Source organism: Heliangelus exortis, chromosome 23, assembly GCF_036169615.1.
Source record: "Heliangelus exortis chromosome 23, bHelExo1.hap1, whole genome shotgun sequence".
NCBI classification, from domain to species: Eukaryota; Metazoa; Chordata; class Aves; order Apodiformes; family Trochilidae; genus Heliangelus; species Heliangelus exortis.
The window spans coordinates 3,916,499-3,940,413 of record NC_092444.1 but is presented as its reverse complement, the minus strand read 5'-3'; the positions used below and the strand labels follow the sequence as shown (position 1 = coordinate 3,940,413).

General features: G+C 39.7%; 1 protein-coding gene across 5 annotated transcripts in view; it reads right to left on the bottom strand.

Moving 5' to 3' along the window:
- The window catches only part of RERE (arginine-glutamic acid dipeptide repeats), a 205,257-nt gene that overhangs the window by 112,646 nt on the left and 68,696 nt on the right, over positions 1–23,915 (bottom strand). For 4 of the 5 annotated variants that reach the window (XM_071767166.1, XM_071767168.1, XM_071767170.1 and 1 more), the window contains exon 3: positions 11,887–11,957. The exons of the other annotated variant lie outside the window; for it this stretch is intronic. In XM_071767166.1, coding sequence (XP_071623267.1) covers positions 11,887–11,957 — 71 coding nt within the window. The remainder of the gene's footprint in view (positions 1–11,886; positions 11,958–23,915) is intronic. 5 annotated transcript variants of the gene reach the window in all.

Sequence of the window (23,915 nt, the reverse complement as noted above, 5' to 3'; positions counted from 1 at the left end):
GTCAAGCATAATAAACAAACAGTTACCTAACAACTAATGGTATTAGAAACACATTTAACTAATCATTGAATATATGCTCTGGTAATTCCATTAAGGTTTTTTAAGCATTATCCCAAAGAAACACAACACCGAAATTAAGATACCATTCAGACTGTGCCTGACATTTGCCATTAAATGTCATTTGTAGTAGATAGCTCAAATCTAATTGCTGAGCAACACCAGCCACAGTATTTATCACTTCTATTAAAACAAGCAGCACACAGCAATGGGGCTATTTGAAGCCATCGTATATTGTTTAAACACATTTCTCACCTTTTAAATATCAAGAGGCCACATTTTCTTAAACATCTCACTAAGGGGTTTACCTTTTAACAAAGACATACCAAGAGCTAAGGGATAAAACAATCAGGAGAGGTTTGCTCTGCAAACCCAGCTCTGAGTTCCTGTTAAAATATCCCCTGATGGTCAGGGGAATTTTATGACAGGAAAAATTAAAGCACCTCTGCAAACTGGCCTGCTTTGCTAGCAAGCTGGGGCTTAGAATTATAGAAAAGGGAAAAAAAATCAAGACTGATCAGCCAGATGCTGTGACTTGGCTATTTCACCCCACAAGCAAATGCTGTTCCTATGAGGAAACAAAGTGCACTTGGAAAAATATCCTTGGGAAGTAAGTGTTTCCTTGTACAGCTTCTCAGAGGATGTAAGCATTTGCTGATGGAACAAAGAGTTACTTAAATGCTTACATCTTCTATGAAACTACACATAACATGCTGTGTTACAGAAAAGCTACATTTTAAACCAAAAAAACAAAACTGTTTTCTGCACATGTGCTTCATATATTAGTACCTGCAGACACTGGCAAATAAACAGGGTCACTACAGAGCCTTAATAAAAATAATGTTGTCAGTAACTAGTGTGAAACAAACCAAGGCAGCTAATACAGAAAAAAAGATCCAGCAGTCTTAAAAAAAATGTCTATTTGTGGAAGATATGATTGTATCTTCCCATACAGGGAATTTCTAACAATGCCAATTGCTGCTGCCTGCTGTGATATCAATGGCTAGAATTAGCAGTGCCAGACCTTCTATCTTTATTTTGTATTTATATGAAAATCAGTACTACCTAAGTATATCCAAAACTAGGCCCACAGCTTGCAATCTAATCTAAACCTGTAGACTGGAAAGATGGCCCCCATCCAGCTGGAAATGGTCAGCTATTGAAAATGCTAAAATCAGAAATAGCTACATTAGAGTATAAAATGCATGCATTTACCTGCTTCAGAAGAAAAAGAAAAAAAAAAAGAAGCCTATTGTCAGGTGCTGCAAGTCATCTGTGAACATCCAAACAAGATGAATCACAAGAAACAAAGAGCTCTGAAACAGATACCTGTTTTTTAACCACACCATGGATGTACCAGGGACACCATCTGCACTGCACTCATTTGAATCAAGATTAAAGTGAATACAGACAGAGAAGCTAACATCCAGTTCTAAGGCTCATCATTTGTCTTGGGCAATATAATCCTCACAGAACTGCAGCTTTAACAAATGAAGCTACTGATAGCTTCCATTTTAAAAAGTCAAGGTGCTAATTCAGTCAGATGCAGAAGTAGACTGCTATGAGACCAGCAAGTAGTTCCATAAACCATTCAGTCCTCCTGTAGAAATAAAATTAATCTACTTTATTCCTAGAGGCACTGCATGGATCCCATCTTTGCCAGGTTCAAACATTCTTGACTCAGAAATCATCATATATTGATACTGAAAGTTTACACCTTTACCAATGTTCTGGGAACAAGGATTCACACGATGTCATCACAGCCAATTTTTTACAGACATATTGAAAACAACAGGACACCTGATTAAGAATTCTGTGTGCAACCATCACCTGTAATTGCTGAAATGGGTAGATTACTTAAAAAAAAACAACTTCTCAAAGCAAACTAAAGACACCCTTACCCAAGTGCTGCTGCAACCTATTACAGAGATTTGCGTAGAACCTTATTTGACTGGTTTAGACATAGGTCATTATTTAGATTAGTTTCCTTTTACCAAATACAATCTTCTCTATATGACTTTAAAATTGTTTTTAATATCCCACTGAGTGTAGTTCTGCAAACTGCTTACCAAGAATCTCACTTGGAAAAGAAAGAAGTGTTATAGAGATTACACAGTAAACCTAGGGGCTCTCTCTCTCTTTAATGCAAATGTCAGGGGGAGAAGCCCACCTGAACCTCTCTTCTTGCACATATTTGGGAGGCTTGTGCAGCTGTCTGCAGTTCTGGCCATTCCATCTCTCTGACTTGTGCTGGTTGAAGTGACACGAACAAATGCATTTCCCAACATTTATCTAATGCAAACTATGGCACTGTCCTACAAGTGAGTACAGTAATAAATGAATATTTCATATGGTGCAATATTAAGTCGGATGTAAATCTTTATTACAGATTCAGTGTATTTCAGATGTAGGCATGCTTCAGATACTCACCTAGCTGTTTATTTTCCTGGCCCAATCTCTTTGCTGACAAATTGCATCCCTGGTTTAATCACCTCCCATCATTCAGCATCAAAAGGCAAGGATTAAACACCAACTAAAGGCACTGTATTAGCTCTCTGCCACCAAGGGCAGTCACTACATGGGGAACTGAGCACATTTATGATGCAGTACCCAGGATGACACCAAGTGGCAGGTTACCCCAGAAGACTGCAGAGAGCATCACACCAGCTGCAGTTTCTGGATGAAAGCTTTATGATGGTGTTTTACCACAGTTTGGAGAATTTCGCACTTCAGAATATGAAGCTTTTAGCTTAAAGGCCCAAACTACTTCAAAACTCAAACAGCTTATATTGAATGAATGTTCTGTGGGCTCAGAAAAGCACTCAGGAACAGCCTCTGAAATGGATAGGCAATTTTCAGATATTTCCTTACAAATCTGCCTCAGCTATTGCAGGGAAGCACTCAATCACAGCCCATATTGGTGATGATAACCTTCCTTGATCACAAGCACAGCACAGGGAGCAAGAATTCCTAGGTTTATGAACAATTTTGTAATACAAATATGCAAAACAGCATAACATATCAGAACCAGAAAACCACCACCAAAGAGCTCCCTTTTTTGAAATCATTTCTCCATCTTCTCAGCAACAGAAAAAATGAAAAGCATCCCAGGGAATACCCTTCTGCAGATTTCTTGCCATACATTGCGTGCATTGTGTGATATTATATATCATGCACTTTCTGCTTCACTAGGTCCTAAGGTTCAGGCATATCAAAGCACCCAATTGCCTTTTTCTTTTTTTTTTTTTTTTTTTTTTTTTTTTGCTTTTAACATGAAGGATATGAAAGCACACACTGAAGCTGGTCCTTGTTAGCAGGCCCATTTTCATCTCTTGAAACTCAAAGAGAGCAATTCCCTTGAAAACTGTCACAGCATTTTTGCAATCCATAAAGAGGAAGTTCAACAGCCTTAGGTCACTAATCATAGCTACAGTAGATACAGAGCATAAATTATGTCTTTCTATTTCACAGCAGTGAATCATGTATATTCTTTTATCTTAATTACTTGATTCTTTCCACAAATCGAATATTGCAGGGATGTTTGCAGCCAGGAGGGTGTAAACAGCTGCAACTCCTTTCTCTAAAGTAATATTCCTCGCATTAATGTTCCTTCTTTTTTCTTTCCTGCAAGGTTCTGTGCAAACCTCATCTCAACCATTCCCTCCCATTTTCTCTCTTTCTATACAATTAACATACAGATGCAACATTTATTGCTGTTTCCACTGCAATTACTCACAAACCACTGTCAAGTGGCCTTAACTCTAATCAAGAATCTTCTCCATTCATGAAAGCACTGTTGTGTAGGCCAAGTTGCAAATATTTTGGACAGTGGCTACTCTTGCATTTCTTGGTCACTTAACACAGCCCCCAAAGTCATTACATGGAGTCACACAGACTTCCTAGGATCTTCATTCACTGGAAAGCCTCAGCTTTCCCAGTGTAATTAGTATATGGAGCAGAAAAGAACAAGTGCAAGGACCTGGGTGGTGTTAGGCTGTTCGAAAAAAACCCTTCTGAATCAGACACCCCCAGGAATTCTTCCAGCTGCAAGTCACAGCAGAGAGGATGAATCTTTTCCCCCCATTGTCATCAGTATGAACCAGTGCCAGCAACAGTACCTTTAAAATTCAGTGTCGTAAGGAACTAAATTGATTTTTCAACCTGCCAAAATCCTCAGACTGCCTGGGACTAGTAATGAATCCACTTCAGGGAAATCTCAACCCTAAAAGAAAACATTCAGCTTTGCACAAATACTTAGCTGTGAAATCTGGACATGCAAGACCCAAAAGTTCAACAACACTAGAGCTATGTCTGATATAAGAAGAAAGGAATCTGTAAGTAGAATAACCTTCTTTATGGCTTGTCAAACCTGATTTACCATGCCTTAGACTGGAGACTGCTGCATTGCTCATAGGCTGATTCCAACACTTGTCCCAGCAAATATCCTGTGTGCATCCTAAGATGGAGGCATCACCTTCACCCAGGGTTCTACAGTAAAATTTCAACTCCTCTATTCTGTGTTAAAGCTCCCAAGAACTTCCAAAGAGCTCCATGACATTAGGTTCAATTATTGTGCTGCTTTCACCTCTCTCCACTCTTCTGATTTCTAAGATGTTTACTGACCTAAAAGAGGAAAAAAAATTCAGCCAGAGCCAGGAACATCCACTTATCCAGACTATTACATAGTGGATTAAGGCAGTCACAGAAAACATCCTGATAACCAGGAGAGATGGAACAGGACAACAAGATAGAACAAGAATTGCTTTAGAGAACAATACAGCCTGTATATTTTCAAAAGTTTAAGAGTTGCTTAGCACAAGTTTGTTTTAATATTTTGCATTGCTTTTAACCTTAAAAGGTGCAAAGAAACAAAACACTGGAAGGTCTAAGGTTTTTAAAAAAACCACACCAAAACCAGAAGTTCTGCGAAGAAAGCAGAGCAGGATACTTATGCACTACTAATTTAATTAAAGAGTTATTTTCTTTTTAAATTCCCTCTAATGGCCCAAAACGAACTCAGCCTGATTTAAAATCAATCACTTTAATCAAAATTACAGGTTCAAATTCTCCATGGATTAGTGTTCAGTGACTAGAGCATCAAAACCACACATCCATCACATCCCTACTTTTCACTTGGTTTAAGTCCCAAGCAGGGAAAAGAAGCAGTTACCTTGTTTCCACCATGCACACCGATCTCTGGCTCAGGCAGCCAGCCCTGGGCCCCACTTCTGCTCTAACACCCACCCCCTGCCTGCCTTCTGTACAGAAGAAAAAGAGAATTTGCAAAAGATTTGATGCCGTCTTAGATAGACATGAGGTGGAGCTGACTTGGAGCATTTTCCCAAGTGGCTCATCCAGCCCCTGCTGCATCCAAAGGGAGATACATCACCCTTCCTGCCATAGAACACATCCCAGGTCTCCAAAGAGCATCCATGCTATTTCCCCTTCCCTTGGACAACTGCTGGTTCATTATGTCCTACACTTCTACACTGAGCATTTTATTGCCACAAAAAAACCAACATTTACCACTGCCTTGAAGTGCAATAGAAAGCCCATCAGTAAGGTTGCCCTTCCCCTGCAAAAGGCAAGCAAGCAAATGGAGAGGGATGGGACACATACTAAAACTGAGTGACCACAGTGACACTTCACATCTGTAAGGAAAACCATTTTCAAAGCTGGAAAACAAATTTCTTTAATGAATTATCTTCACTGGCTTATGAAGCATAACAATGTATCTTTGGAGACTTAGCACAGACACAAGAAATCTGACAGTGCTCAAGTACCCCCAAATGACCAGAGAGAAAATTTCAACTTCAATAATCCTAAAGGTCAGAAGCATTATTAAACATGACAGATGCCCTCACTATTCAACACTAGAGGACAAGGCTAAATTTATTCTAACTCCATTTTCTCTTGCCACATGTAAAGCAGCTAATGTACCATTAAATACTTTTTTTTCCCTAAAAGCTAGAAATAACAATCTCTTTTCTCCACATTCAAGTTGACACTTACTGATTTATTTAGCAGTCAATTATCTCAGCACCAGGTGCAGGAAACAGCTAAGTTTACTTTGGGTAAGTAGGAGGAAACAAGAAAGTAGAAATGTTAAAAAAATCCAAAGTTGCTGGAAGGAAAAAAAACCCTAAAAATATGGCCAAGTCAAATATGAAGAGGGATGTTAATAAATCCTATGGTTCCTTTATCTACAGTCAAGCTATTGCTATTAAAAGTGTCCTCATGACACACTTCCCTCTTGATAACACAGAATGGGAATCTCTATTTTACTCCACAGCCATGAGTGGTATATTAGTGGTTTTCCTCATTTTCTAAATATCTGGTTTTGTCCTTGGCTCACAGTCAGATTGCAGGCTTGGTAATGGAATTTGCATCAACTGCTTCCTGCTTTCCCTTTTAAAAATTAGGAGAAACAACATAACAGCAATTTTGCAAAAGGAGCATGGGATGTCACATTCTGTCCTATTTTTGTCCCCCCCTGCTCCCTTTTCAGTTTCTGACAGAAGCTGCCTCTCAAAATAAAACAGCTTCACAATGCATGGGAGCAATTTTCTGATTTAAAAGGAGCTGACAAACATCAGCAGCTCCCGTTCAGGCACTGCCCACCACGTTCTGTCCTTTGGACTGTGTCCAAGGGGGTGCACACAGCTGAGCATCTTGGCACTGCCAGCACCACTCCCTGTCCCAACAGCTCTGCTGTCCCAGGGCAGGACTCTTTGGAGGGGGTAAATCCTCAACAGCCTTCCAGACAAGCTTTCATTTTTCACCTGGCAAGAAGCCAGCAGTGAAAATTCCAATTCCTGGCTTTCTGAATGCCCAGTGGTGCAAAACCAACGGGGTCATCACATGAAAACAAAACCAAGCAGAAAAAAAAAAACAAACAAAAAACTAAAACAAGTGTATTATTCTGTGGTTTGGTTTCTTCTGCAGCCCTTAAGGTTGGTCTGGATTCCAACTGTAAATGGAATTCCAACTCCAAATTCCAATTTAGGCCATATGGAGGGGAATGCAGGAAAAGCTAGAGTTCAGCCTGAGAATACAGGAAGTCTTAATTTACAGCCCTTTAATCCTTATCCTTAACAAGGTTACCATTGTTTTAACCCCAATCATCAATATCCCCACTCTTTCCAAACTACAATGATATAATTGTGACAAAACATTGTAGCTCTGTATAAATCAATTTAGTTGCACTGGTGCATTATCAAAGCTTCTCAGAGAAGGAAAACCAAAAAGCCCACAAAAATTCTAATCATTCTTTACTTGACAAAATGATGCCAGTGATGAAGTTAGAGAACTCTTCCAGAATCCACCAGGTCTGCAGACAATGTCTTTCCACAGCCCTGTGCACTCAGGGAATGCCAGATATGATGCTTTAGCTACTTCAGAATGGATGGTTTCTGCTCCTGCCTTCAGAAGATATACAACAAAATAAAAGGAATGTTGCTTTGTTTTCCCACACAATTCAGTGAAACTCCACTCCTTGTAAATCCACAGAGCAGCCTCATTCCTCTTTCTTCAGTTCTGAACTCTCATCTGCAATACCTTGCTAATTTACCACACGAAAAGCAGGCAAATCACCTCAGTCTGTTGCTACAAAAAGAAATTCTTTTGTACATGTATGCGACAAGACCAAACCTTCCTGTGGACCACAGCTCAGCATCTCTGAAAATTCAAAAGTGTCACCTGAGGAAAAGTAAACAAGCAAACAAACAAACAAAAAATCTTCAAAGCAGCATTGTAAAAAGGAAGAGAATTATCAAAAAGGATTCATATGCATCTGCAATGATTTTAATACAAAATGCCCAGCAAATCTCCCTGCACTGCTGACAAATCACCAGCTGAGGTAAATCCCAGATAATGAAACATTGTAAGAAAGGCTCTATTTAATAATTTAGCCCCTGTCAAGGAGTTTGTATTGATTCTTGTTTTCAGCACAGGGAGAGAATGTTATCTTCAGCCTTACGGCTCAGTGACAGCATCAGTGAATTTAATCACTGTGCAGCTCCTGCCATGCAATCCTTAAACTGTCACCTCTGATTCCTCATCACTCCTTGCCACCACTTTGTTCAAAGCCCCCTATCCCCACATTTTCACACTCAGCTCCCACCCCACAAGTGCCCCACTGTAATCACAGAGGCATTTCAATCTGCTTCACATTAGACACAAAAGCCCATCTCATTTGCAGACTAAATTTTTTATTTTAAATAATTCAGCACTCCTTCAAATGTCTCCTTTGTCTCTCTCTTATTAGCAAGTCTGCTCCCTACCTCAGGAGCAAACTAAACCTTGCTGAAGGGAACACCAAGCAATCAGGGGACAGCGGTCCTAGCAAAGGTTTTGAGTAGAAAGAAAACCTTTCAGTCTTTTCTTGGCTGTAAAAAGGGAGATGAATCTGGAGAAGCAAGAATCTATATTAATCAGCATTTTTTTCCATGCAAAAAAGGAAAGGTCATGCTGCTTCATAACTGGCCAGGAAAAATCAGCCATCAATTAATTCAGCTGCAGTTCAAGAACAGAACATCAATTCATATACAAACAGAATGAGGCTTTTAAATACATAAATTATTCTGGCTACAAAAACCTCACCCAGACATTTGCATTCAAAAACACTACCTCCTGTAAAAGTGCAGAGAATAACAGATGTAATTTTAACACATTGGTAAAATGCAAGGCCATATGCAGAAGACTGCAAAGGAGAGGAAGCATACACTGCTTCATTTAGAAAAACATGTTTCTTTTCATTTTTCCTTTTTATTCCAGGTGAGATGCAATACTTTCCATTTTATAATCCTTTGGATCACAGTAAAATGATCCCACAGGCCCATACAGACAAGGTCATCATACACAGATTTTCTATTACAGGGCACTAGTGGCATTTCACAACTGTCTTTTTATGCACTTCTGCCTTTCCATCCAGACTATAAATTGTTACAAGGCCCTGGGGCAATCCAGCTGTACACTCCATTCAAATCAGGCTTCAAGGAGAAAGCACCACAGTCAAGATGCTTCAATCAAGTAAACATCCAGGCACAAAGGGCAACTGCATCACAATTCATAATGTTTTCTTTTGTACAGCAAATTCACCATTTTTCTGCTTTAAAGTTTCCTTTCTCGTGTTCAGATTCAAAGGGAAACCTATTAGCATTTTAAAAGCGACACCAAATTAAGTCAAAACCTGATAAATCAGGAGCATGCTGCTGAAACCCATTTGCTGGTTGGGTTCTATCTCTGGGGGGAAAAAAAAAAAAAAAGGAAAAAGGAAAACCTTAAAAAGGGAGTTTGAATTAATTTATCAAACACTGGAAATTCATACCAAGACAGGTCTAACTGATAGGATTAGAGAGCAGCTTTGCAAGATGTGCTGTATTTGTATAAATTAACTTGTATTATGGTCAGAGATATCCTGGTATCACCAGCAGCAAGTGCCCTCAATGCTTGGGAATCAAATCTGCTGCTCTCCTCAGCTTGCCCTAATACTAGAACTAAAACAACTCATGCAGCAACACAACACTGTTTTCTGTCCTGAGACAGACTACAAAGATATGAACAGTAAGCTTCATCACTAGGATGTTTTATGGCCACGGATGAAGTGCAGTTGTTGGTCAGGAAAGCAGAAGAGCTGTTCCTCTAGCATAATTTTTAGTAGAACTGATTCATCTTAATGTCAAGGGATATTCATGATGGAAGAATAAGCTAAAGAAACAAAAAGCACCATTCCAGCTGCCCTAATTGCTGGAGCTGCAGAGGCCATGCCTAATGAAACAATAACTACTTTCTCCAAGTCACAAGATCTGGACACTGAAACACAAAACTGCACTGAATTTGTTTGTCACATCTGCTTTTAGAGTAGTTTGGCTTCATCAAGACTTAAGGCCTTACTGGGAAAAGGAAGTTAAACTTCAGTTTTCTCTAAGATGACAAAATTGTTCTCAAAGCCTCAGCCCCACAATGACCCTCAGTGCCTTTCACTCTGCAAGGCAGCACACATGTCCATCAGACACCATTTATTTTGGCATTTTAAACTTCTCTTTTCTTTTTAAAAAAAGCAAGCTTTCATTTCTTGTTCTTATCAGTAAAAATCCCACCAACTCATATACCTGAACTGCACCTAGAACAACAGAAGTAGAGGGCAAGACTCACGTTCAGCCAAAACCTCTTGGTTTATGACAACCAACATGATAATGTACTTCATTAGCAGGAGACATTTCAAAGCTGCTGAATTTAACTTCCCTGCCTCACTTGACAGATTTAGCTGAAGGCAAAACAAGACTGTTTTCCTGTTGGTATCTCACACTAGAAAAGAAATCAGTGTCCTTTCCACTGCACAGCTTTCCTTACCCAAAACAGTAAAATCAAGTGACAAACACTGAAAATTCATTTTTCCGGTATAATCAGCATCAAGGGGTGTATTTGGTAATTTTTACAGGTTCCTACCTATGCATTATGATAGTGAGAAAAAAAAATTAACTGCAATTAACTACCTCAAAGCAGGCAAAGGTAAACATAAAGCAATGATACTATTTCCATGTGACAAATTGCCAGCAACCTTGAAGTCCTACCCTCTATCAGTTGAAAATTTGAGATACCACTGAAAAAAAAATTGTAAAGGTATTAAAACATACTGCAATACACTTCCCACATAGTTTTGCAAACAGCTTTAATGTGTTGTAGGAGACCAATGCTGACACCAGAAGCTTCAGCTTTTGTTGTTAATACCCTGAGCAATTAATGTAACTCAGCAGGAAGGGATTGCCCAGAATGGCAACGATGCCATTGTCATTCCAGTCAGACACAAAAGCACCTGCTAGTGGCCAAGAGCAGTACAACTGTGCTAGTACAACCCACTGCTAGAACCTGTTAACTACAAACCCAAATTGAAAATAAATAAATGAATGAATGAATAAATAAATAGGAGGGAAGGGAAAGAGAGCACATGTGCTCAGGAGTGCCAAGCACTACCATGGACACCAAACCTGAAGGAAGTCTATTCATTCTCCCTGAGTGTGATCTCAACAAAATCAACTTCTAAGGAGTAAAATGCAAGACTTGAATAAAACTTGGAAGATAGATATTCTGAGAGGAAAAGATAGTGGGTGATTTATGCCTGCAGGCTATAAAAGGAGGATGGTTTATGACATGTGCAACAACAGTGAGATTCCAGAAACCAACAACAGTGAGATGATCAGCAGTAACAGTCACTTTTACCAAATACCCTGCTCACTCTACCCAAAGCCCTGCAAAGCCCAAAGCAAGCCTAGGCAACCCTTGTGTCAGGGACAGCAGGTTCCTGCCCTGTGCTGAGCAAGAACCATGTGGCTCCTGTCCAGCTACAGCACCCTGGGAAGGGACAGAGTTTGAGTCAAGTGCTAATGCACTCCTGAACGTTCTTTTGTGTTTTTCCGAATCGATACAGACTTGTCATGGTGCTCTTTGCATCTCCAGCTGTCACACAGTGTCACACAGCTATGCCACAGAGAGCCAGAGGTGAAGGCAAAGCCAAATTGAACTTTCCAGGAAAAAATTCACTTACCAAGCCACAACTTCCCAAAAAACACTCAACCCAAAGTGACTTTCTGTGGATCACAAAACTGTATAATGATGCAGACCACATCAGGCTGGACTCCGCAGCCCTGTAACTAAGTCTAAACCAAAAGCCAGATCACTGTTTGAGCAGCAAACCAGAAACTACGGTTCAGAAGCTAAAGATTTACTCAGAAGGAGTGAGGAGCTACAGAAAGATAGAGACTAAGGAATATTGCCATCTCACTGGAGAGCAGGACAGGGAAAAGGAGGAGATGTGAAAATTTTCCTTACCAGTTTGAAGTCTTGAATGCTGCAGATGAAATACGGGGTATTCGGCCGGCGACTTTCAATATATACGCAATCTTGAAAAAAACAAGATTTTACAATAACGGAGATTAACCTCTGTACTTCCAAGAAACAACATGAAAACAGGATAAATCAAAACAGCTTAAGCTTAGAAAAAGCCACTATTTCATTTGCATACCATGTAATTTATTCTGAGTGTCATGTAAAACTAGAAGTGAGATGCTTTATGATTTTAACAAGGGAATTAACTGGATCAAAATTAACTTTTAATTGAATAGACATTTTGCTGGAAAAACAAAAGGAAGTCATATAAGACCCCTCAGAATTTACTTAATAAAAATGACCAGGTCACAACCTATGAACCAGATCAAAATAAGAGACAGGAAACTAATCTTTTGTCTTTAGCTTGCTAATAAGAACCTAGCACTGATTTATTTTCTCTTCTAATTGTGAAGAAAACCAATCACAGATGAAATGCAGCAAACTAAATCAGATTTACCTCTTAGGTGGACTGGGCTTTCTCAAATTACATTTGGCATAATACAAACAGTGTAATTATTTTTTGTTTGCTTTGGCCAACTGGTCTCAACAAGGTTGCTACAAAATAAGATCTGTTGTATTAAAAACAGTCTCGCCAATACCCACAACAAAAGCCATGCCTCGGAACAGACTTACAGCAAGGATGGAACCTGATTAATGATAATGACCTTAGAAATTAGAAAATCCACACACAGCTTGCTAGGAGGCAGAGATGCTACTCCCAAAGGAAAACAAATATTTAAAGTACAGTCATTGTGTTCTTTTATATTCAGATAGTAACTGCTATTCAAAAGACAGAAGACACAGAGAACATCAGCTACTTTATGAATGATTCTCCATGGACCTATTTCTATTGCTAGAGAAAAATGTGGAAGTTTTGTAAGACACGTTTTAGTACACAACTAACACCCTGCTTCATCTCTTGTAAAATCTGCAAGTTCTTCAAGGCAATCATTTACCAGCTCTTGTTCCTAAGGAAGTATTGCCATTGTTTACAGAAATAAAACATCTTCCTCATGAAAGGGGAAAAAAAACCCCTTCATTAATCATTTGAAATGTAACCTGTCCTCTGGAATTACCTCACCTCTGAGAGTTAACTCAAAGATTATTTAAAAGAAAGAAACAGCAGCCAATTAGCAGGTATTCCTTAGGACTACCAAAAGTGCAGCAAGAGGCAGAGTAGTTACATCAACCAAGCTGAAAAAAAGCTCAGGCGTTCCAAATCTGTACCACTTCAGTGATAATATGCCAGAATTACATGGTTCTGCACCTGATTTTAAATGTGGCAGCAGCATCTATGCTGCTCTAATAAGAGACAGAGGCACAGCATCCACCTTCATTCAGTTCAGGTAACTGATGCTCTGCTGGCAATCCCAGCTTTAGATGCACTGAGAACCTCTCCCCAAATTCTGCACTGCTTGCTGCAGCCATGCAGGTCAGGGAGTGCTGCTTTTGGCTGCACCATGGTTGGTCAGAGCAGTTACCACCAGGTTATGCTAATATTCTACTAAAACGCTATCTTCATTTTAGAGGCAAGAAAGCACAGCCTGAAGAAGTCAAATGATGGGCCAGGATTTCAGAGAGTTTAATTAATCTATTTAACCATATCAAAATATTCCTGCCTCGTTTTGTTGCCCCAGACGTACTTGGCTCATCTTTCCATTTACTCAGCCCTCTACTCACTCAAACCACCTGCTCAGTATCCCAGGTGAATCATCCATATTCCACTCCTTCCTGGGAAGTTTTTCAGGATTCACTGGGACACAGGTATAAAAGAGGTACAAGACTTCAGCTACAGGAAACAACCAGAACTTCCAAGTTGGATTTTTAAATACCTGTTTTGCAAGCCTTACTTTCAGAGCACTACCAGGCAGCAGAGAATGAACAGCTAAACCTCCCTCTGAAATGGTTGACACAAAAGAAAGAGAATCTCACATCTACTATGGATAAAGCAAACATGTTGACTCACTAGGATATAGCATTTAAGAAAGGCACTGCTGGATGCCTGCCAAGATTTAAAACAAAGATGACATCCAGTTAAGATGTCTCCAAAGCAGTCGAGGCCACACAGATAAGAAAACAAGTTTATCCAGGCACAAAGCAATGTCATGAATGCTAGGAACTGGAAAAATGCCAAAAGGCAAACATTTACTGATGTATCCAACATCAGTCACTCAAAACTCACCATAAAAAGCAATTACTTTCCCTTACCAGGAACTCAGAAGACCAATCCATTATTCTGAAGAACAGCTTCAACGTGGACCCAAGCAATAAAGAAAAAATAGGTATCTTTTTTTTGTTGTTGTGATGCAACAAACCTGGGTGGGTAAGATTTACACCCATAAAAAAATACAGAATTGCCCCTCTTCATCCTTAGCATGCTGCAATGTGCTATTGCACCCTTTTTTTCCACTGATCACATACTTCTGGATCCCTTTTATTTCTGTGAGGCTGCAGAGAATTTCTGCCTTGGCTTTGACAACCTGGGTCAATTCTCCTCACTACTGCTCGGGCTGTGTCCAAGCACCTATAGCCTCAACTAGAAAAGCAGCACCATATGTCATAAAGAAACAGCTAAAAAACCCTTAAAAATAAAGATGCTTCTCACACAGACAGGTTTCCTGGCTTCTGAATTCTTTCCCTGATCAGTAGGTTTATATAAACAGAATGACAAGTACTCTCTTCATGCTAAATGAAGTCTGAAGCCTGAGGCTGTTTGTCAGCCTCCAACACAATGAACCCACTCGCCCTTGAGACACCTCAAAGAAATTCTGGTCAGTTCTCCATCTATTATTCTAGAAAGGAATTCACAACCCTGGTGTGTTTCAGACATCTATTTGCTCCTGCAATATTAATATTCATTTCTACTAACCTTAACATTCAATTCTTTCCACTCAAAAAACCCAACATAAAAAAAAAGAAAAAAAGTTAAAAAAAAATTAAAAAAAAACCTGACTGTAAATTTTCTATTTTAACTATGTCAGCACTAGAATGGGCTCCATGCCACATCCTCTGAACTTGCTCTGTGGTGATGCAATTCCTGACCCCCTGGTTTTCAAATAAATACTGTCCAATACTCAAAATGTTACTCATCTCATTACTGGGAATTACGGACTGAAAATAGAGCAAGGAGAAATTGTTGCTCTGAACATCCTTCCACACTTAACAAAGAATAAGTTGATTTCTTTTCCTGAAGGACAGTCACCCTCACATCATCCTGCTTTGGCAAGTAAGAAAGAGCAAGAAAACAAGTAACCACACAGGAAACTGGGGTGCTATAAATTCACACTCTGGCTTTCTCCACAGCAAGATAATATCCACGTGTCAACTTCCATGGGCTACCACAGACACATGAACCATCTGATCTGTTACACCACAGAGCTTACTGGTGAAAACCAGCAAAGTCACCAATGGAATAAATAAAATATAAATAAAAGGGCTTTCCATAACCTTTGTCATCTAGAGCATAGAAAGCTGAAGTTCCCTGCACAGCTGAGTGGAATCCACTGCCAGCCTCCAGCCAGAGCCTTTGCTTACTTTCCTATTTCGTGTAAAACGTCCCACTGGAGATGAAGTATTTCTATGACACATGGTACAGAGTCATTATGCCTTTGGGCCTGTGATATGCACCAGATGTGCCCTACTTCTGAAGGGTTACATTAATATTCCCACAGTGAAAGCTGCTTTTAAAACTAAAGCTTCAATACATAAAGACCTTTTGGTAAAAACACCCCCACCACCTCACTTTTCCTAACACGAGAACCTTTAACAGCTAAAAACCTGTGATTTATGTAGAAACCATCTTCCCTATTAGAAGACAGAACTTCACTTCTATGTTTCAACCCATGTGTCAAAACTTGCATCCCCCAAGCAGCAAAGCTGGAGGCTCTCTGCACAGCACCACACTGCCACAGGAATGCTATTCCTTGAAAGCTGGTGTCTAGGATTTGTCTACAACCCCCTGCTCTCATTCCAACAGTCCCCAGCTCAGACCTCACAGTGCAGCTGTGAGCAGCCACAGTTCCAACACACAGACTGCCAGCATCTTACTGGATTACAGATGCTTTCCCTCATTTTGCAAAAAACACACACCAACATTTGGTGTTTGGTTGGGGTTTTTTTGTTTGTTTGTTGTTGTTGTTGTTGTTAGGTTGTTTTGTGGGGGCTGCTTTTTTGTGGGGTTTTTTTGTTTGGGTTGTTGTTTTTTTTAAAAAAACAACACACCAACCACTTCTTAACTATTTAAGTACAATTTGGGGAAGCTCAGACTCCAGGTGTGCTTAGCCCATTCACCCACTCTTCCCTTGTCCCAGACAAGCAGACAAATCACCAGGCTGCTGTAATCAGCAACAACACATGCTCTGTGTTCAACCAGTCAATCAGTGTGCTTTTTTAAAAACCCTGCCTCAGGTATACTTCTCCCTGCAGCAGACATGTTCACTCCTGTTCCACATCCACCTCTTCTAACTTAAAGCAGAGAGACAGCCCTTCTCCCAAGACTCTCACTAAGTCTACAGATTCAGTTGCACCCCAGTAGAAATCCACATGATGAAGATGAATCTTGTTTTCTTAGCCATATGATAAGAAATTGTAAAAGAAAGAGAGTCCATGGAAGCCCTGTGAAATAGGTTTGTTTCATCAGAACCATCCTGGACTTAAAAAAAAAAAAGGGGAAGAAAAAAAAAATCCAGCTGTTTACTGAGGCAGAACCCAATTCTTTGGGAGGCAGAGTTTTATTTATAGGCTTTACAGAGAATATAAATAAGGACATAAGAGACACTCTCTTTACCTGTGTGTCTGTGTATATATATATTAATATATCCTGAATACAAGTTGTAGAATAGGCAAATAATTGAAGGATATTTACAACCCAGAACTAAAAAGCTATTTACATTCCTCCATTCCGCTGTCTAAAATTAAAAGGCTTTGTTGTCCCAGTGCCCTCTGCCAGGCAGTGAAGAAGCACAATCAGGCAATTCTGAACTGTTCTCCAGAAATATCTCTTTCCAAGCCAAAACTAGTGGGAGCCCCAAGCAGCAGGCTCTTCATTTCAGTGTCTCGGGTACTTAAAATTAAATACCACGATCCTTCACCACCACCACCACCCAGAAGAGTTCCGTGATTAAGAGCATGATATTAGCAGTTCCAGATCATTAGTAACCAAGTGGTGCCTTTTAAAGGATCAGAAAAATATTTGCAACGTTTCGTGAATTCTAAATGTTGAAATCTGAATTCCTGTATTGCAAAGACAGGAAAAAATTACCAAACCTTTGCAAACAAAGGTCAATAATAGGAACAGAGCTCTACCTACAGCAATACATTTGGCACGATGGTTTAGTACAAATGTAGAAACACAGGGAGGAATGCATTGGGAATGACAAACACATGGTTTTAACTAGAAAAATATTACCACTGACAGGTAGGGAGCTATACAGTTGCCTCTTCCCCCCATATGGCTGACAACAAACAAATTGCCAGTCTGATCTTTTAGTGTCACTTCCTGCTGAGCAGATTTCAAGCAACACTGCTGGCTCCTTGTCAGAAAACAATGTGCTAGAGCCCTGCTCTGCAATAAACGGTTCAACCAATTTACTGTGTTCATTTGAAGCTCACAGGAGTATTCCCAGTGCCTGGACTATAGTTCTTATTTGGCAAATGATTTTATTATAAACTGGTATCATAGCGAATCCATTTTCTTTAAGGGGCTTTGCTGCTGTTTAATGGACTGTCAGGATAATTTAGATTTCATCTATTTAAACTCATTCAAGCCTGGCTCCTGATTGTACAATAAATGGAACATATTTCTATTCAACAAAATTAATGACAGCTAATTGTAGTCCGCAGTTCTCAATTTTATAAAAGCAACTGTTCTGCACTTCAGGCACCCAGCTACACCATTTCCCACCCCAATTATTTTTCTGCTCTCTTCATGCACGTCCACAATAAACACTACACAGTTGTTCTTTGCCAGATACATCCAGAAATACTTCTGTTAACAATTTTGGTACAAACCAAACATTTTCTTAGGGAAAGCAGTGTTACAAACTTCTGCTAGAGGTGCAGCATTTGCTGGAAATGCTTCTCACCAATCTTTTACAAATGCCCACATGGTCACTGGTCACTCAAGCCTGACCTGGATGAATTTCAGTAGCTCTGCATGGACTTCATTTCTGCAGTTCTGTGGAAGACAGAGAGACACCACCAGATACCACATCACTACCTCACCTTACTTGTTAAGATAGCCTTAGTTCTTTTCCATTCAAAAACCCTAATACGCAAATTTAGCCACACTTGAAGAACACCAGGCACAGGTTTAATACTTTCAATACCAGCAGTAATAATAAGCCTTTAAAAAATCAATAGAAGATATTCTCACAGCCTACATAAAATCAACTCTATCTCTGCAACATCTTCTGAATTGAAGTGCATGCAGTTGGCCAAGACACAAAAAACCTGAAGACATTTAGGGATCAGGAGTCTGGATCCAGTTGAGATACACTGGATCTTTCTTCTCATGCACTTCCAACAGCTTCTGTTTCCCAGGTTTTGGTAAGGAGTCAATGGTGATATGAGGAGCACTGAAACAGTACAGAGCTGGCCCATGAAGCTGTACTTCATGTGCCAACTTGCATTTGTATGACTTGAAGTTCTAGTGGACCATGCATAATTATAACTCCACGCTCTAAGAGGCAAAACAAGCACACCAAAAGGACTTGGAAGAGAAATTTTTTCTATTCCCAAGCCCATCACAAATACCAAATGGTTGCTTAACTCCTCTCCCTTAGCTTCCCTTTTGATAATTAAAGTGCAACACACAACAGTGCCTCATCAAAATATGGATATGCTTTACTTGTATAGACCTTAACTAGAAAAAGAAATAACAGCCAGTACTATTTCCCCACTAACTGGCCCATCACTTCATCTGCCAGATTAGACAAACTCATGAGTAACCCACTTTATAAATTCTGTGCAACCCTGAACAGAAACACACATTCAAAAGGGGAAAACTATGTGACACCTGGGTGAGGATGATTTTCACACAATGCTGGATTTCAACTACTGCAGGGTGTTGCCTTAGAGCCTGCTGAGATGCAAATACAGACACTCCCACCAAGTAAACTCATGAGATATTCTCCTTGTTGTCTGCTAGACTGATACCTAAAAATACCCAAGAGCACTGAAAAATCCCCTGTATTTTAAAGAACAAAAAACAAGAAACAAGGTGTATTTATGAAACAAAATATTTTCTCATTGTTTATACCTGTTACCCTGAATTTTCAGCTATAGCTGTTGTAGACACACACAAAAAAAAAAAATCATGTCAACAAGTTTTTAATGTAAAATTTCTCATTCATCCTACAACAGCTCCAAATCCTCACAGCTTTACAAGGTATTTTTATTTTGCATGACAAGCTTCTCAGAGAAGATGTTAGGAAGATCATTTAATACACAGCATACATTCATTACTTTTAGTAAGCCTCTGTAGAGCAGTCAGTGGCAGTCCATCTTTTTTTAGTGATCCCCATTTTGTTAGGATGGAACACAGAGGGATGACTCATGGATAAAACATTAACAATAACCTTAGAAAGCCTTATCTTCAATTCTCCACTTGCACAATTGATCTGTTTGGATCACAACTGCATGTACTAATAGGAATAACTACCAGTTAGCCCAACCCTGGCTAAGCAATATTCCCAGTCCCAGACACCCGACCCCCACGCCACGGCACACTCACCTCCTCCAGGATTTATACACAACAAAGCCAGAGGAATCCATTTGCTGTATCAACCTTGATCTGCACTTAAGACTCCATCTGTCAAGCCCAGCAGCTGTCCCCATGCAGAGCAATGTTTGCCATGGTAAAGAGTAAACATGAACTCAGTAGATGCAGTGGGTTTTTTTTTCCTCCCCCATTTGTCTCATGCTTTCTGCTTATGTGAACAGCACATACACAGAAAATTAGCTACCTGCAGGTAAGTAGTCAATACATTGTCATGTAATCTGATTTCTTTGACACAATATTACCTACCCACCTGATCTAGAACCACGCTTTCTGTAAAATTTTAAATGAAGAATAAATTAATTACAGTTGCTGTTATAGCATAGTACCCATAGTACAGAACAATAACAAGAAAAGTGTCAGCTGCAGACAGAGTTCTCCACAGACTTCAATCAACTTCAAAGAAATTCTTCTGTGATGCTTTTTTTTTTTTGCTTTTTTAAATGCCTCTATGCATTTTGTTAATCCTCAGTATGTGTTTTAAGACTCGCCTACTAATCCAAGCCTTGTCTGGGCTCTTTTTTTCCCTTTGCTTTAATTACTAAAGGAGGAAAGGGTAAAGGTATTTATTTCCATTGAAACAAGTCTCAAAAAAAAAAAAACAACCCTTTTCTTCTGAAAACAAGATTGTTCAAAGTTTTTCTCACCACTATCCACATGTGCAGAAAGGTTGAATACAGCAGTGGAAGGTGTGAAAAATAAGAAAACTTCTCAGTAGGGGAAGCAGCACAGCTCCTGAGGTTATTCCTTTTCACAGCAGCCAAAGGTCTACCTCTATCTGATGATTCCAGTGATGCAGTATCAGGATGGTACCAAACTTTCCAATGAAGATGGCAACACCAAGTGCATCATTTTAGAGCACACCCTTCTTTCAGCTACCAAGCTTCTGAGGGAGGAGAAGGCCACACATGTGAAAAGCCACATCTCTGACAAACTCAGGCAACCCACACAACATGGACAGAAAACAGCCTGTCCAGAGACCTCTGAAAACTCACATGCACAGCTGAAAAAATCATTTTGTTGCATTTCTTCCTTCTGCCCAAGCACAAAATTCAAATTTTAAAACTTCCCAGAACAGAATTAACTTTTTTTTTTTTTCCCTAAAATGACTACTCAACAGCCTGAAAAACACTTGCCAGAACTTCAAGTTTTATGGGAAAAAGAAGATCATGCTTATATTGTATGTATTTTTATACTTAATTCTGGCAAGGCCAGCTTTCTCAGCTGGTAAAGCTGTCAGAATAAATAGAAGGCAGTATCTAGAAGAATGACAAGAACATGGGTCACATCAAACACAAGCCAATCACTTTCAGATTGTGAGCCAGATTCCTGCATTTCAATTTCCCCAACATTCAACCCAAATACCAGTGTACCACTGATTAACTATGAAAATGGAAGGAGGAAGCACTTTTTGTTTATTTATGTTTTTTGTACAGCTGATGGAGGCTTCTAGATTGAAACAACCATTCCAGCTATTTTCTCAGTTACAACAATGCAAAGCAGGTATTGGCACACTTCTAATAAAGGCAACATTTAACAACTAATTATACCAGCAAAAACTAAAGCTTAGAAATGTAGGAGCCCTAATCCTTGCTTGCTAAACCAAACTGACTGTGGATTTTAAGACAGCTAAAAGGAACCACAGTCTGACTAGATTTTAGGGAAATATAATTCCAGTTCTGCTGAGATGGGAACTCCACCTTTGCTATCAGCCCTGCAGATGCACACAGATCTGCTATTTGCTCATTGTGACACAGCAACAACCCAATACCTCCAGGTTTCAAACCTGAGCCACTGAGGGCTGCAAACTCTTTCAGAGCTTCTGAAGTGCTCCCTTTGAAAAATGTCCACATACTCCATAATCCCAGAATGGATCAAAGTGAAATGTATGTAAGATCTCCCTTTGATACGTTTGGTGACCACTGAGCAGCAGTATTTCACAACAGTGCAGCTGACCTGCAAATTCAGTCTCTCTCTACTTCTCTGATGCATGTCCAGATAATAGCTTATGGGGTCATGGTACCTCCTAAACAGCACTTGGGGACAGAAATCTAACAAAATTTTAAAGGGACATCAGCCTATAAATCCAGAAAAGTTATTTCTCAACTCGAGTTCCATTTTCCAATAGCAATATCTCACTTTCATTCCAGTGGCATCGATTTCCCATACCTTAATAGAAGAAAAAAGCACAACTAAACCAATAAGTCCAGCAACTCCCCCCACCAGTGATTTCCTGAAACATCACTAAGTGGCAAAGGAATCACATGCCTGTTTTTCTGTACATTAAGACAGACGTTCCAGCATCCACGTAAAGCAAACCCTGCCTCTTTCCCTGCACAGGATCAAACTGCGCTTCCCATACCTAACACTGCACCTCTTTTTCCAGCTTCACACAGATCTTAAAACACCAACCAAGAGCCTCTCATGCAAGCTATTCCAAAGCAATTTGCTGGAAAATGATGGAGTCCTATAATGCCCTGCTCTCCCTGCAGAAACATTTCACCTTGTGTCACCTCATGTTGATTCCTCTTGCTGATGTGCCGTTTATACAGCTACTGATGTCACTGTAGAAACAGATCCTCATAAATCCTTTTAATTCCTGCAGATCCTTTTAAATGTTTCTACATAGGCAGCACAAACAACATTGTCCTCATCTCCAGGTGATATATCACATTTTCCTAGGGCTCCAAATCAACTTACACTTCATCCACCAATGTTGTTTTTTGATCCAACACCCGAGGTGCCACAGTGATGACATTACAGCACTCTGCTCAGCAGCAACAATATACTCAGTATTAAGTTCTGTGGCTCTAATATAGTAATATCCCTTCCTGACAGGCTGACAGACTGAGGGTAAGAGGACAGGGACCACACAGCTTCCTCCAGCAAAGGTCTGCAAGAATTCAGTGACAAAGGCAGAGGGCAATGAAAGCACTCACAAACCCAGCTATTATTTTGAGGCAGTTATTCCCACCACATACTCTTTCTGGACTTTTAATCCTTTTACTAAGATGCTGAAAAGAAAATCTCCATGTTCAAGAACAAGCTGTATACACACACGAAAAATATCTCCTTATGTCAGACCTTGGTAAGACCTGAGCCATGTTGGTGCCCTTTTTCATCTTTAATTACATTGGGCAGAAATTCAAGTTCCAACAGCACTTTTTGTGTTCCATCCCATAGCTGCCTCTTCCAGGTAAGTCATACTCTAAGCCAAGTATTAAAAGTAGAACCTGCACAAAAGCTGCTGTTACTCACCAGTGTTTGGAGTAGCAGAGCACTTGGAAAAAACCTGGGCAGCTGTTCCCAAAGCACCTTGGCTCAGGACAATCCAGTGACAGCCCTTTGACTGACAGGAGGGTCTTCTAGAGAGAAAACCCCACACAGAGACCAATTGTCTAACCCAAACAACAGATGTAGTTACAAAGTCTGGTTTGCACAGCAGAGTATCAAAGTATTCAAATTGACTTACAGTCTGACAATCAAAAAGAAAAAAAAAAGGCAGAGCTGCAAAAAACCATACTACAAAACAAGACCACCAGTTTGAGAGCACACCAAATTAGGAGCCATGTGTTGCATGCACACTGCATGTGCACACAAATTGTATGGGAAATCAAGCCTTTCATCAAACCCTGCTCTATTTTGGCAAAAGCCAGCAGGATAGAAGGGCCTCAATCTGCACTAGAAATGAAAGGAAATTCAATGTTAAATAATTAAAAACTAAAAGGAAAACAAAAAAATCTCAGTCTTGATATAGATATCTTATAGTATCATTATGTTATGCTAAGGAATCTATAAACAAACCTGAATACACCTTATACAAGAAAAATTAGGTACCCATGGTCATTATTTTGACAAAAGCAAGGTAAGAAGTCCAAGGGAAAAAAAGGAAGGAAAAACCAAACCCAATCAGATTACACTTGGAAGGAAATGAGAGGGAGGTTGTGGAAACTGAGAGGACAGATGGGGACGTGGGCCAACAAGCTTTTAGAGTAGGGCTGTGTGATTTCCAACTCGGTAGAGAAGATTAATTGTACAGCATTATCTGAGCTTTACTCGATGCATTTTAATAAATGGTTTAAAGCTCTGCATACATTCGTTGTATCAATGCAAATTACGACCAGTATTTATATAGGAACAATATAGAGTAACCTTTAATTTGAAAAAAATACCTGGCAGTAGCCACAGCTTAGAT